The sequence below is a fragment of the Phocoena sinus genome, chromosome 8 (genome assembly GCF_008692025.1).
Source record: "Phocoena sinus isolate mPhoSin1 chromosome 8, mPhoSin1.pri, whole genome shotgun sequence".
In the NCBI taxonomy this organism is placed as follows: Eukaryota; Metazoa; Chordata; class Mammalia; order Artiodactyla; family Phocoenidae; genus Phocoena; species Phocoena sinus.
In genome coordinates this window covers 31,958,137-31,974,228 of record NC_045770.1, presented here as the reverse complement: position 1 = coordinate 31,974,228, position 16,092 = coordinate 31,958,137, and the positions used below count along the sequence as shown (strand labels likewise).

General features: G+C 34.8%; 1 protein-coding gene across 1 annotated transcript in view; it reads left to right on the top strand.

Annotated features, from left to right (window-relative positions):
• Nucleotides 1–2,952: 2,952 nt before the first annotated feature.
• The window catches only part of CEP126 (centrosomal protein 126), a 149,161-nt gene continuing 136,021 nt past the window's right edge, over nt 2,953–16,092 (top strand). The window contains exons 1-2 of the mRNA XM_032641133.1: nt 2,953–3,352; nt 9,707–9,826. Of these exons, the coding sequence (XP_032497024.1) occupies nt 3,225–3,352; nt 9,707–9,826 (248 nt within the window). The 5' untranslated portion in view covers nt 2,953–3,224. The remainder of the gene's footprint in view (nt 3,353–9,706; nt 9,827–16,092) is intronic.

Here is a 16,092-nt window from a genome sequence, read left to right as displayed (position 1 = left end):
AACATGTTTTGAAACCATAAATTGGTTATTATATTTTCTTTTGTAAACAAAACATCATTAACAATTTCTGAAACCATGTTAATGAAGTTGGGTGTCTAATAGGCATCTCACATTTAACATATTTGAAACCTAAATCTTATTCTTTCTCCCACCCTCAACCTACTCTTCCTCATTTTAGGAAATGGCAATACACTTTAGGCAGTTGGTTCCAGCTCCAAATCTGAGAGTCACATTTGACACTTTTTAAAAAAATTCCACTCACTTGCCACAACCATGCATCAACACATCTTACTGGCTCAAGTTTAAAATCTGGAAGACTTCTTGCCACCTCTATTACTACCATCCTAGTCCAAGCCACCATAATCTCTCACCCAGCCTACCATTACAACATTCAATCTAGTCTCATTTCTAGCCTTATCGACTGTAGCCTAGCTTCTCCATAGCCACTAGAGTGATCCTTTTGAAAGATTAAATTAGATCTTATTCTCCTACTCAAAAGTCTCCAATGGCTTTCCCTCCACTGGAAGCTGGATTTTATATTACTCCCTTGTATACTACATAAGTCTCCACTGCACTAGAAGGATATCCCCCATGCACTGTTCCAACTTCAAGTCCTAGCACACTTCCCCTACCCCACTCTTTTCTAGATACAGTGGTCTTCTTGCTGTTCCTTGAACATATCAAATAAAATTCTGCCCTCAGAGCCTTTTGTATTTAAAGTACCCACTGCTTCTAGATAATATTCTTCATCCAAATATTTGAGTGGCAACCTTCTTTCTTCATTCAGACCTCTGCCCTAATTTCCCTTCCTTGGAGGCCTTCCCTGAGCACCGTATCTAAAATAGAACTGACATCAGTCTCTATCCCTCTATACTACTCCATTTTTCCTCATAGCACTTTTCACTACCTCATATATTCTAGTAGGAAAGAAAAATAAATGTAAGCTTAATGAGCATAGAGACTTTGAAGTTTTGCTCACTACTGTATCCCAGCACCCAGAAAGTGCTTGGCACATAGTAGGTGCTCAATATTTATTTCCTTCATAAAAGAATGAATTATTTTATAGTTTTTGAAGTGTGAAAAGTTAACCATTATATTTAATTCATATGTCTCTTTAACAAAATAGAGAGACTTTAATGTCATACTCTTTTTTATTGCTTAAATCATACTTATCTTTCCTGCCAAGAGAAAAAACTTATAAATGTCTCAAATTATCTTTCTATTATCCAAATATTTAATCTTAAAGCCTTTTTTTAGAATCAATACAACTTAATAAAGGACTGTACAACTTAAATAAAACATGAAAAAACTGCTTAAAATTTTGAAGAAAGAAATAAATAATTTAAAGGTGAAAAAATAGATCTGTAATTTTTAAAAAAGTTGGTAACATTGTGTTTAAATTTTCTTTTTTCTTGGATATCATTGTAAAGCAATATTTGAATGAAAAATGATTATAAGAGTAAACATCTGTAAGCAACTAAGAAACCAAGTTATGCTAATACACCATGTGACAAAGCAATAAGGTGCCTATGAGTGATGAGATATCAACTAATAATATAGAAAAACTAGACTTTCAGGAAGGCTAACCATGCCCAAATACTTCAAACAGTAAGCACAACCTTCTCATTTTTATTTGCACTTTACACTGCCCTACTTTGCTTACTCTCTCTCAAATTGGCCCTGGAGAAACAGACTTGTGATGATAGCAGTGGGAATAGAATCAACTTAAATTCCTGTGACTAGGCCAGTTAAAAATTTGCAAAGATAGCTAATCGTCCCAGGATACACATTTAGCCTTTCTTTGTCAAGATTATTCTACCCTCTTGGCATGGTCCTGAAGGGGGCTTATGTGTTTTGTGTTTTAACTCAAAACTGGATTTGTTGTGGCACTTTTGAATCTCAGTCACCAGAACACATTCCAATTTGAGTCATTGTATCCAACTTTGCAAAAACTCTGTTTTAAATAGCTTCAACTGGAAAAGTTTATTATTTGAACTCTAAAAATGAACAAATTGAATCACAAAGACAGAGGCATTTGAATGGTGGGCGAGTGATTTTTATTCTGTTTGTACATTCTGCTTCCAATCTGGGAGTTTTTTCCACACAAAAAGAAAGAAAGAAAGAAAAAACAAAAAAACCTGGCTGAAATACAGTCAGAATTTATATGTACTTTTAAAATGAACTCCAAAAAGGAGTTTCAGCCTTTTTTCAAATTTTTACTTGCAAAACCACTAAACCTGGTGGCTAAAATATCCAATTTTCCATAAGAGCTTGAAACAATTTCAATATGATGATCTCTTTTGGCATATCTTCCCAGGAGATTACTGAATTAAATCTGCACTACTTTCCTGGCCGCCGATGATCTATTTCCAGAATCTGGCAGCAAGGCTGGCACCATTAAAAGCCTTTGAAATGCGACGTTATAAGTAGGGAAATGGCAAGGAGGACGACTTGCAGACGGAATGGCAGAAGCGTCAGGGAGTGGGTGAGAGAATGTAGAGAAAGGAAATTTCCACTCCACAAAGCCTTTTAAAAGAGATGGTGTTTGGGGATAGTGATGCTCCAGAAAGACACAACTCAGACCCCACAGCAGGACTCGGTAGTTAAACAACAAATCCTACCCTGAATTATCCCCGAGGCAATCATTTCAGAATCCCCACGGTGGCGTTTGCCTGTATCTGAAGATTCTGCGTCTCACTGTCTTTCATCACTCTCAATACCCTCACAAAAACATCATCATAAAAAGGGAGGTAGAACGGAGTCAGGCTCCGAGGAACAAGTCAGCTCCGCATTCCTGCGAAGACTTGCGTCCCTGAGGATGCTAGGGTTCCCGGCCACCGCCCACAGTCAGCTCAGAGGGGTGGGGGGGGAGAAAGCGGTAGTCCGCTCCTCCTATTGGCTGCCTCTGGCGCCCCGCCCCCACACCCTGGTAGCCGTCGCGAAGGACGCGGTGTCGGTTGGCTGTCAACATGGCGGAGGCGTTGGGGTCGCGGCCGCCACCTCTGCCATTGCCAGGCAAGGTCGCCGCTGCTGCAGCTGCCGTCGCCACCACAGCCAAGAGCGCCACTGTGCGTGAACCAGAGCTGCCGAGGCCAACCTTTCCGCCGCAGTGACGCGGGGCCTGAGAGACGGAGTGCAGGGAGGGGCGGAAGAGGAGGAAGCCGGAGCTGCCATGATGGAGGCTCTGGGGGCGAGCCGAGAGGCGGCGCTGAGGTGAATGAAGGATGATGACCGGGAGGCCCGGAGCCCGGAGCGCGGTCTCGAGACTGGGCACTGAATCCTCGGACACCCGCGTCAGAGCCCCCCTCAGCCCTCGGTTGAGCGGCGGGCGTCACCGACCTGGCGCTTACCTGTATCCTTCCAGCCGTGGCTGCCGGCGTAGCGATGTTGGAAGCGGGGCCCATCTTTTTTCCCATTAGATTCCCATTATCACAGATGCAAGGTGATAGAAACTAGCTAGTCATCTTAGTGCGGATATTTGATTCAGTAACTGTCGTTGCTCCCCTTAAACCTGAAATACCATTTTATCCTATTCTAGGACCGCTTTCCTGGCCACCTTGTTATCTCACCCCCATTCAACTTTGGTGTAAATTTTTTGTGAGTTTTCAAATAGATCAACCGTGTGTTCTATGGGGATTGTTTTGTCTTCTAAAGTTATGCCATTATGCTCTTTACTTCATATTATCCACACCCTGATTAATCATGCTGCTTGGAGAAAAGAATTCCACAAATAGGTAAAATGTTTTGCTCTCCTGAAACAGTCCGTTTTAACAGTTAACCTAGCACTTCCCTAATTTATTTACCAGAGCTGCTAAAGCGTAACACAGTTGGTTAATTTGTTTTGTTTTCCATCCTCTGCCCAGGCTGTTGTCAGAGAGACAACAGACAGAAAATTAGAAGCAAAGAACCCGGAGGCTTCGCACTGGATTATCTCTGATCTGTCCCTAAGAATTGGTCTAGCCCACCTTTGAGATTGCTGTTGGTTGCATTGTAGAAAATTGAAAGAGTGAAAGAGTTTTGTTTTCAAAATATGTAAACCATGTTTATTCCTTCAGAGAATGTTATGATAATTAGAGTGTAACCTTTGTATTCTCAAAGGACTTGGTTGGTAGTGATGGTGCTGTATAATCATCTTCGTTCTTGTCAGAGAATGGAGTGTCTTCACTTTTCAAGTTAAACCCCATTTTCTTATCCTTATTGTCTTCCACTTCTGGGATGTTGCACTTTTAAAAGCAAGTCAATCAATTTTCATTTATTGCCTGCTCTTTAACTAGGTGCTTGGGATACAACTCTAGTGAGGAAGACAGATATGTACAAAGCTTAACTGATGGTAAAATATCCCCCCCTCTGATCATGCTTTCCTCAAGCTTTTAACCCTTCTGTCTTTTCTTTCTTTAGTCAACTTCTCAGAAACCCTAACCGCAATAGCAGCTTCTAATTCTTTTCATCTATTCATTATTAACTCCATTCACTTTGGCTTTTGCCCTTACTACTTCTCAAAACTGTCCTCACTCAAGAAGTAATCTGAAATAAACTGTATTGCTTTCTTTATGGATTTGATTCTGTCCCCTTGACATTGTATTTTCTTGGACCCCGAACTCCTATTACACCGACCCTGATTTACAGCTAAATCAGAAAATAGGGAAGCACTGTAAGTGGCTCATTGACAAAGTGTATCTTTCCATCATTTTCATTAGTGAAATGGTCATAAACTTAATATTTTTAAATTTATGAGGTATGAATATTGATACAACAAAGGAAATATTTGTAAATAAATTTAGCAGTACCTCAAATGAACAAAACCAAATAGACATAATTCCAGAATTGTGTTGGTTTCCTATAAAGAAATGTATTACTAAAAATATACTTGAATTATAAATATATAGTTAAAATTAAGAAAGTTGTAGATGATCATTTCAATAGATGCCCAGAGCTTTGCTAAAATCCAACAACTTTTGCTAGTATGTGTGTATATATATGCATCTGTATGTATATATAAGTATATATACTTTTTGCTAGTTTATATATATATATATATTTGCTAGTATATATATTTAAATTGGGATAGAGGAATTATTTTGAACGTAATAAAGACTATGACACTAAATCAAGAATATCATTATGTTACTAGTTGGAGAAACACTTAAGCACCTTTTGTATTATTTTGGATGTTCTTAGTATCTGTAATGTTTCATATTGGATACCTGGTACAAAGTAGGTGTGCAAATTTATTGAATTAATGACTAAATTTAAAAAATGAACTGAAGACTTAAAATAAGCAAGTGGCTTGGTAAAATTTCTACATGTGATTTCCAAATATGAATTCAATACTCAGAAGCCATCCAGCTTTCTGTTGAAGTTCTCTCACTCAGGTTAGAATTCCCTGACTCTAAAGGCAAGGAACAAAGCCTTATGAAGTTCATCTAATTAAAATTAGCTGAAGTTCTATAATTTCAATTTCTTAAAATAATTCAAATATATATAGAAATAGAATAAAAAAGTGAAGTTCTTTCATGTCCCCTTCACACTATGCCTCTTATTTTCTCATAAATATCTCCAGTCTTTTCCCCTTCCATTTTATCCTAGCCCCCACTTTGCCTCTCTTTATTCCCTACCCAGTTTACACCCTATTCTTAATTATCTACACATATTCTCTCACCAACATCCTTGGTTCTTTGCACTCCTATTCTTCCTCAACCACCCAGTAACTACTACAACCCTATTTCTCTACTCCTTCACTCAACAATAAAAATGCTGTCAGAGGAAAAATCACAAAACCGCTACAGCTTGATGGTTTCCAGCTTCACCAGAACAAGAACAGGGTTCTCTCTTGTTCCTCTTAATTAGTTTCTGTGCCAGATCTTGATCACCTCCCGTCACTCGCAGTAGACTGTCTTACTACAATACTTCATAAGAGAATGGATGCCATGAACTCCCTCAGGTCCCTCCCAACAAACAACACAAACCTTACTCCCATCACCACCCTCAATCCCCTACCCTGTTTTTATTCCAGGCTCACTGATGGGATATCACTTTTACTGTAGAAGGTGAATCCATTCACTTGTGCCCTATTTTCATCACCTCTCTTCTCAGTAACCCTGGATTGTAAATTATCCTAACTCTCTCTTACAATTTACTTACAACTTTTCTCAAATAGCCTTCTTTCCCTACAGCCTGTAAACATGCTCTGGTGTTAACTATCCTTAAAACTAACAATCAAACCCTTTTAACTGTGTTCTAATATCTCCTGTCTCCTTAGTCAAACCTCTAAAAAAGCATAGTCTAAATTCACCATCTCTATCTTGAGTCACATTTTACACTAAATTCCAAAATATGCTTGTACTGATAAAAAGGGTAAATATAAAAATAAATACAAAATCATAAAGGAAAACTGACAGAAAATAGAACTTCAACACTTTCATAGTTTGAAGGTATAGTAACTTTACCTTTTGAAAAGAAAGAATCAATTTCAAGTGAAAAATATCTCAAAAATAACTCATTAATTTAAAACTTCAGTGTAAGGGGAAATTGTATAATTAAATAAAACAAATTATCTGGGGAAAATACTTGTAGTAACTATGATAGAGGTTAATATTTACACTATTCTATCTCTATTGAATTTACTGAAATTGATTTTTTAAATGACATTCTCAATAGATAAATGTCCAGTGACTCTGAACTAACGATTCACCAAAGAGGAAAATAAAAATTAGTTGCCCAACATGGCAATTATTCTATTTTGCTAATACATACATAATAAAACATGACTTTCCATTCGGTCTTTCTATAAAAAAAGTACTACCTTATGCTTGTGAGGTGTAGAAACTCATGTTCATATATTTCTAATGACATGTAGATTTATAGAACCCTTTTAGAAACCAATTTGTCTGTGAGGCACTAAAAGCTATAAAAATGTGTATACCTTTTGTCCTAGTTTATCTACTGAGAATTTTCTCCAAGGAAGTCATTCAGTAAGCTTTTATTAAGCCATTACCATATTCTAAGCACCATGCCGGGCATTGGAGTTACAGAAATACAGAGGAGACACATATGACGTACCCATGAGGGTGTCAAGTCATCCAGTGAGGGTTAGAAAAAGCTTCACAGGGGAGGAACTTCTTGAGGTGTCCCTGAAAGGATGAGTAGAATTAGCCAGCAAGTGCCAAAAGATAATGGCATACTACATCATGGCTTGTTCTGTTAATAAGTATCTTAGTGTGGCTGAGCATCGGAGACATGCAGGGAAATGTTGAAAAATGAAGTTGAAAAAACAGACCAGATTATAAAATGCTGTATATTCCAAGAAATTTTTAATGCATCATGAAGGTGATAGGGAGATTTTAGAGAATAGCAAAGAATGAGAAACCCAGTTAGATTTCTGTTTAGCTGGTTTTGTGGAGGTTCAAATGGAGGATGGCAAGTTTAGGAGTACTGTAATAAGATGAGTTAGAAGACTACTGAAGTAGTCCAGGCAAGGGATTTAGAACATCTGAGCCAAGTCTGTGGAGAGGTACAGAGAAGAAGAAAAAGAATCTGGATGGCTCTAATAAACTTGACAAGAGTATGGGTTATATGATTCATAGTTATTAGTGATGGTAACATATTTAAAACAACCTAAATGAGCTACAATTAGAAAAAGACTAAATTGGGAGAAGAAGAGATGAGGATGACGTGGGATAGATTAGGCTATGCTTTTAAATTATAATCATTATGTATTACGTGCCCGTAGTATTCTTGGGTTTGTTGTTGGTTGGTTATTTTACTGTTAAATATATAAAAATTACCTTCCTTTGAACAAGTATTTAACAGTGATTCTTATGGAAATATCTTACCTTTACAACACAGCTTGTATGAAAAATAAAAGTTTAACCAGCCATCTAATATTTTTTAAATTTGGATACCATACTTTGAAGAGATGCAAAGGCAGCAGTATTTTTTACAACTCGGCAGGCAATATTATACATGTATTATATATAATATGTGTGTATATTATATAGAGTAAGAGACATTTAATTAAATCATCTAACAATATATAGTTGTCAGAACATTATTACAAACGTTACATTTGTGATTTTCTTTATGTTCCTGTGGTGAGACTTCAAGCATGTTAAACAGAGATGAGAATTATCTCCACATGCATCATAGTCCTGCATATTTCTCACCTGAGCCAAAGCAATGTCTCCTTTTTCTCCCCCGACAATGTTGCTCTTGGGTACCCTGAAAGGAAGTTGCACTTTACTCCACTGCCATGTTGTGACTTCGTAGTTAGCCATCTTGTTAAAGTCTGACTCCTTCTAATAAAGTACTCTATTAGAAAAGAACAAGCTAAATCTTTAGCTGTTTCTATGCTAACAAAAAAAAAAAAAACAGGTTGCTTCCCTTTCTGTTTCATTTTTATAAATCCTTCAAAAGAAACTTTAAGTAAAAATATTGTGTGTGAGTGTGTGTATTTGTTTATGGTGAGGTAGTGCAAAATTTTTAATACAGGTAAATTAATTATGAGCAATGGCATAAAAATGGTTAAATAGCAACATAATTGAAAGCTCCCATTAGCAAAGTTTCAGATGACCAAAAAGTTCAAATAGATGTGCTTGTTTTGAAATATATAAGGTTTTTTTTACTATGTTGATGCTGAAGCACTGCAGGATCCTAAAATTAACACAGTTTGAATTAACAACTTATGTATAGCATAATTTATTATTTAATGTATTTCTTATATTCTGTTTTACCATTAATATTTATGACATATAAAAAAATCTTGATTAAATAGAACTCTTAAAGAGAATTTCATACCTTTATTTTGAGGGGAGAAAATTTAAACACACTATTTATTCTAAAAAGACAAATAGGCATGCCTGCAATAAATAACTTCAGTACAATCTTGTACGCATCTACATCTAATGATGAGGTACTGAAAATGGTAATTGAATGACCACTTTTTAAAACTTGAAAATCATTAAAAACAGAAAAATACTGTGATAAATTTGGTAAAGGCATTCATTAATGCCAGTTGAAATGTAACTAAATAAGCTCGGACATCAATTAACCATATCAATTCAACTTATTTAAAGAAAGTTGAATTTTATACAGTAAATTTCAAATGAATGGATAATTAGGATAACTAAAATACTCCATATTTGGCAAAATTCTGAGTAAACATTACTGTGTATGGTTTTCCTAATGGTTTATTTTTTAACTTATGAGTAAATCACTAAGTAAACTATATTCCCAAACTTCCCAGTTATATTGCTATTTGATTTTTAATATTTGAATATGACTTTCATGCTATGGATTAAAGGATCTACTGAAACGTTTAATTCATCGGCTTTCTATTAATGAGATATAACCTTCTTTCATTTTTCTATATACATGCCTAAGATAGTAACTTGTTAATAAGTACTCAAATATCTGTATGATGAATGAAAAGATATGTAGTCTCCTTATATGGGCTCATGATGTCTCAAAGTAATTAATTTTTTTCCCCAAAGAAAGTAAAATGTATCTTCAGTTCTAATACCAAGCCAAGAGTTTTTTTTATATAAAACATGTGCCGGTCATACACTAACACTGATGTGTACACATACTAATTGTTCCACAAAAAATCATTACATCATTAGTATGAGGCTGTAATTGTACTTATCAGATAGCACTGATACTCATCCAGTAAAGACATAAACCACTGTCCTTAACTTTATGCTACCATTAGAGATATGAAAATCCATTTTGAGAAAAATTTAGAAGAAGAGCGCCAAATCTTACTGCAGCAACAAAAAATATGTCGAAATCAAGCACGTAAATATTTTGTGGAGTCAAACCGGAGAAAAAAGTAAGTAACTGTATTTTATTCAGAAGCATAGAAACTCAAAGTCATAAATTAATCATTTCTCTGCTTTGTAGCATTTTATGAACCTAAGTCATGACAGTGTTTTATCTATAAAATTGATCTATATTTTTGTGGCTTTTAAATTTTATTGTTTTTCTGCCACAGCACAAAGATAGTGATGTATCATCTAGTTTACTGACCATGACTGTAGCGGTCTTTTCTTGTCATAGAACTTATTAGTGTCATATTCACTTCTTAAAATGACTATAAAAAGTATTCTTCATTTTTTGTAACATTTTATGATAAAAGGTTACCAATTAGCATTTAGGCTCTAATAGAACATATTTCATTTTAATTCATTATTCACTTATATATAATTTTTCTATATGTGCTACCCTCATTCATCCAGTCAGAAAAATGGGGAAAATATGAATAATTGTGGAAATATGATAAAAAAAATTTTATAAATGATTGCCATGAAAAAAGATGCTTTCTAATATAAACTGGAAACTAAATAAAGTAAAAATGCAAACCATCCTATCCCTGCTTGACATTTTTCAAGATGTGTTTGAATTATTAGATTTTTTTAATACAGAGTGGTTATGCCATTTTTATTGTTGTTTTTGCTACCTTGTTCATAGTTCTACAATAGGTGAATAGTAGAAAAGCCCTAGAATTTATTACTACATCATTGGGCATATGTTGCAAATCCCATTTGGGGAATACAAAATTGTTTATCTGTAATTTTTTTCTGGCGCTGAATTATCTTTAGACTAGCTCTATATTGCCTGGCGTAGTTGAAAGTATTTAATGAAGCTTGTTTTTGTTTTTGTTTTGTATTTGTGTATTTCTGTTTTTCTCCTACCTTTCAGCTCCTGAAGCTTATAAGAGGCACATGATAGGAGTTCAATAAAAATGAATAATCATATGTTGAAAGGGTCATGGGCTTTGGAATCAGAGATCTAGGTTTAAATCCTAGCTCCATGAGTTAGAGCAAGTTATTTAATCTCTTTAAGCTTCAGTTTCTTATTTATGATTGGAATTAATACAATATTTTTCAAGGAATTGTTACATAGAGCAAAAAAGGTAATATTAGAGATGAATAGTTGAGAACGCATGTAGAAGTATTTGTCACATAGTGCTCTTCATTAAGCTTATTTTATTGATTAATAAATTAATATTTGTCAGTTGTATATTTTCTAATAATTGTCTTGCTGTATGAAATAGCAGGCTTTACATGTGGAATTTGATTCATAAAGTTCCAACCTGTCTTCTCTCATCAAACACCCATAAGAATTCTGATGTAGAAAACATAGAAGAAAATTTTTGGTTTAAAATTCTAAGAGGCAGAACATTTTCCAATACAATTTGATTATATTTTATTTTTCTGTCACCCTACAGAGGTGTAAAAAAAAACAAACCCTTTTTGTTTTTGTAAAGCCACATAAAAATTTATTTTAAAACACCAATCTTTTGTTTCTATATTTCACCTTTTAAAAGGGGACCAAATTATTTGTACACTTCTGAATTTCAGAATATGTCTATCATTATGGATTTTTTGGCCTATCTATGCTTATCATCTAAGTTTATGCTGTCTATTCATATTATGGTCATAGAATTTAGAAAAAACTATTTTTCCTACAAGTAGAGATATTCTCCTAACACTGTTTTTTTCTACAAAAAGAGACAAATTTATACTTTGACATTGTCAGTACTGTTTCCCCAATAGTACTCAAAAGATGTTCATAGCACCAAGTGCTCTTTGTTTACTTGCATTAATCACTTAAAATCACACACATTTTAATTTTCTTGTTATGTATTATTTTTTGCATTTCTATTGCCAGTATTTTTCTTGTATGTTTTTATCACATTCTTAAGTTTTCCATTCTGTCACTCAGTGTCCATACAGTGGAGTCCCCTTTGTTTCCCTCCAAGTCCTCCTCCTTTCATCACTAGGTACTGCTACAACAGATACAGGTTACCTTTTAGACCTAATGCACAACGGGCATCTGAGACTTCCCTTTATTGGTCTCAGGAACTGGAGCCACAGCTTCTTGCCTCATAGCATCCCTTTTTTTGTTTTGTTTTATAACATAGATTGCTGGATCACATCCTCAGGTAACTTTCTAGTAGGCTGCTTTGTGGACCAAGTAATTTTAATATATACACACATAAAAAAAATTAAATTATTTTCTACATTGTTTTTAATTTTCAACTTTAGAACTATCTTTTGATAAATTAGTGAACAAGCATTTATTCATTAGCAAGCATAGCTAATTGAGTACCAATTATTAAACATCATATTGGGAGAAAAAAATAATTTTGGTTAACCTATTTTATCACTAAACATTAGAAATGTCAATAATCTGATTTAACGTGACTTCATGAGGAAAATAAGTTGAAATAAATTTTAGGAAGTAAAGAACTCAAAAGGAACCTTCAGATAGTTTTAAAACAATATAATATAAGCATGTAGGCTTAAAAGTTCAGATGATCAGACTATATAACTAACTGGCAGAATAAGAAAGAAAAGGACAGAATGGGGAAAACTGCCCAAATAAAGAGAAGAGGAAACACTACCAAGTGATGAGAGACAAGCACTTAGGAAGAATCACTAAAGTCTATAATTAAAAAAGATTCCTTACCTATCCTATAGGCAGAAAAAAAATTACCTAGAGAATCACAGAATGAATTACTTGGTGAACATGAAGTATGGGGTAGTTGCATTATCTATTCGTGTGAATGATGGAGTTTGGAGTTCCCCATGAAGCAGGAAAAATGTACCTTAGAATAAATAAGAAGGAATTATACTTTAAGCAATAAGTCATATTAATCAAACCTGCATATATAGAAGTTTGGTATAAGCTAAAAAATATAAACAGATTCAAATAAATCCAGGTATCAGTAGGTTTAAATATCCATGGGTATATTATCCATAATATATTCATAATGTATTAAAGGAATTTAGTATATTTAGAAGTTATCTTTGACCATTTAAAATGTCGTACAGGACAGCATTTATTCATTCAACTAACATTTACTGGGTTTCATATACTAGAGGATAAAAATAAAATGCATGATTCTTGCCCTCAATTTACTAATAGTGAAGTAATAAAGGATGGCAATGCTATGCAATAAATACTATGATTGAGTCACCTACAAGGTGCTGTAGAAGTACATCTCATATACTGCAGGACAAGGAAGAACTCCTGGAAGAGTAAAGTCTTATTAGATAACCAGGAGTTAGGGTACTTGAGAGATAAAGGAGAACAATAGGTGAAAAAGCTTAATGTTATGAAATAAAAGACAAAAGTTTTATGTGATTTAGGCACAGGAAAATGTGGAAAGGTATCAGGAAAGGAAGCTATAGAGATGATAGGAGTCATTTCATAAAATAACTTTTGTGTCAATCTGAAGAAATTAAACCCTATCCTTAGGACTCTGAGAGGTTGTTGAAAGAGTGAAATCATAAAAGTATCATGATTATGTTTATATTTTATCTCATTGTAGCAGAGGGGTAGAGGATGAATTGAAAGCACAGGCTGGAGGCAAAGAAGACAGGTAGAAAGCTGTTTTAGTGATCTAAGCCAGAGAAGGTATGAAGGTAGAGTATGAAGGTACAGTCGGGATTGAGTAGGTAGGGTCAATAGGAGTCAAAGGTCAGTTATGTGTGGTGCATGAAGAGCATAGTCAGAAATGGAATTCTTATCAATTATGCAAATGTTATTGACATTATTAATATAAATCCTTCTAAATTGCAATGCATATTTCTGTAATCTTTTATACAAATTATGATAAATGCAGTTTGATCTATTCTTTATGCCTTAGAATCATTATTATGGGCATCAAATATTCTATTCTGTTATATTACTGTATTGTCCTTGAGCTATTAAGCTTTATTTAGTTTACAGTACTAGCCTCAACTGGTAAGCTTGGTGAATTTTTTTTAATTTAATTTTTATTGAAGTATAACTGTTTTACAATGTTGTATTAGTTTCTACTGTACAGCAAAGTGAATCAGCTATATGTATGCATATATCTCCTCTTTTTGGATTTCCTTCCCATTTAGGTCACCACAGAGCATTTAGTAGAGTTCTCTGTACTATACAGTAGGTTCTTATTAGTTATCTATTTTATATGTAGTATCGATACTGTATATAATCAATCCCAATCTCCCAATTCACCCCCCCCACCCACCGCTTTCCACCTTGGTATCCATACGTTTGTTCTCTACATCTGTGTCTCTATTTCTGCTTTGTAAATAAGATCATCTATACCAGTTTTCTAGATTCCACATATATGCGTTAATATACGATATTTTTTTTCTCTCTTTCTGACTTACTTCACTGTGTATGACTCTCTAGGTCCATCCACAATTCTACAACTGACCCAATTTCATTCTTTTTTATGGCTGAGTAATATCCCGTTGTATATATGTACCAGATCTTCTTTAACCAGTCCTCTGTTGATGGACATTTAACTTGCTTCTATATCCTGGCTATTGTAAATAGTGCAGCAATGAACATTGGGGCACATGTGTCTTTTTTAATTATGTTTTTCTCTGGGTATATGCCCAGTAGTGGGATCACTGGGTCATATGGTAGCTCTGTTTTTAGTTTTTTAAGGAACCTCCATACTGTTCTCCATAGTGGCTGTACCAATCTACATTCCCAACAGTGTAACAGGATTCCCTTTTCTCTACACCCTCTTCAGCATTTATTATTTGTAGATTTTTTTGATGATGGCCATTCTGACTGATGAGAAGTGATACCTCACTGTACTTGTGGTTTGCATTTCTCTCATAATTAGTGATGTTGAGCATCTTTCCATGTGTTTGTTGGCCATCAGTATGTCTTCTTTGGAGAAATGTCTGTATAGGTCTTCCGCCCATTTTTTGATTGGGTTGTTGTTTTCTGGTGTTTTTTTTTTTGACATTGAGCTGCATGAGCTATTTGTGTGTATTGGAGATTAATACCTTGTCAGTTGCTTCGTTTGCAAATATTTTCTCCCATTCTGAGGGTTGTCTTTTCATCTTGTTTATGGTTTCCTTTGCCGTGCAAAAGCTAATAAGTTTAATTAGATCCCATTTGTTTATTTTTGTTTTTATTTTCATTACTCTAGGAGGTGGGTCAAAAAAGATCTTGCTGCAATTTATGTCAAAGAGTGTTTTGCCTATGTTTTCCTCTAAGACTTTTATAGTGTCCAGCCTTACATTTAGGTCTTTAGCCCATTTTGAGTTTATTTTTGTGTATGGTGTTAGGGAGTGTTCTAATTTCATTCTCTTACATGTAGTCGCCCAGTTTTCCCAGCACCACTTATAGAAGAGAGCATCTTTTCTCCATTGTATATTCTTGCCTCCTTTATCAGAGATTAGGTGACCATAGGTGCCTGGGTTTATCTCTGGGCTTTCCATCCTGTTCCGTTGATCTATATTTCTGTTTTTGTGCGAGTACCATACTGTTTTAATGACTTAGTAGTATAGTCTGAAGTCCGGGAGCCTGATTCCTCCAGCTCTGTTTTTCTTTTTCAAGATTGTTTGGGCTATTCGGGGTCTTTTGTATTTCCATACAAATTGTAAAGTTTTTTATTCTAATTCTTTATAAAATGCCATTGGTAATTTGATAGGGATTACAGTGAATCTGTAGATTGCTTTGGGTAGTGTAGTCATTTTCACAATATTGATTCTTCCAGTCCAGGAACATGGTATATCTCTCCATCTGTTTGTGTCGTCTTTGATTTCTTTCATCAGTATCTCATAGCTTTCTGATTACAGGTCTTTTGCCTCCTAGGTAGGTTTATCCCTAGGTATTTTTCTCTTTTTGTTGCAATGGTAAATAGGATAGTTTTCTTAATTTCTCTTTCTGAGTTTTTGTTATTAGTGTATAGGAATGCAAGAGATTTCTGTGTATTAATTTTGTATCCTGCAACTTTACCGAATTCATTGACTAGCTCTAGTAGTTTTCAGGCGGCATCTTTAGGATTTTCTATGCAAAGTATCATGTCATCTGCAAACAGTGACAGTTTTACTTCTTTCCAATTTGGAATCCTTTTATATCTTTTCCTTCTCTGATTGTTGTGGCTAGGACTTCCAAAACAATGTTGAATAAAAGTGGTGAGAGTGGTCATCCTTGCCTTGTTCCTGAACTTAGGGAAAATGCTTTCAGTTTTTTACCATTGAGAATGATGTTTGCTGTGGGTTTGTCATATATGGTCTTTATTATGTTGAGGCTGTTTCCCTCTATGCCCATTTTCTGGAGAGTTTTTTAATC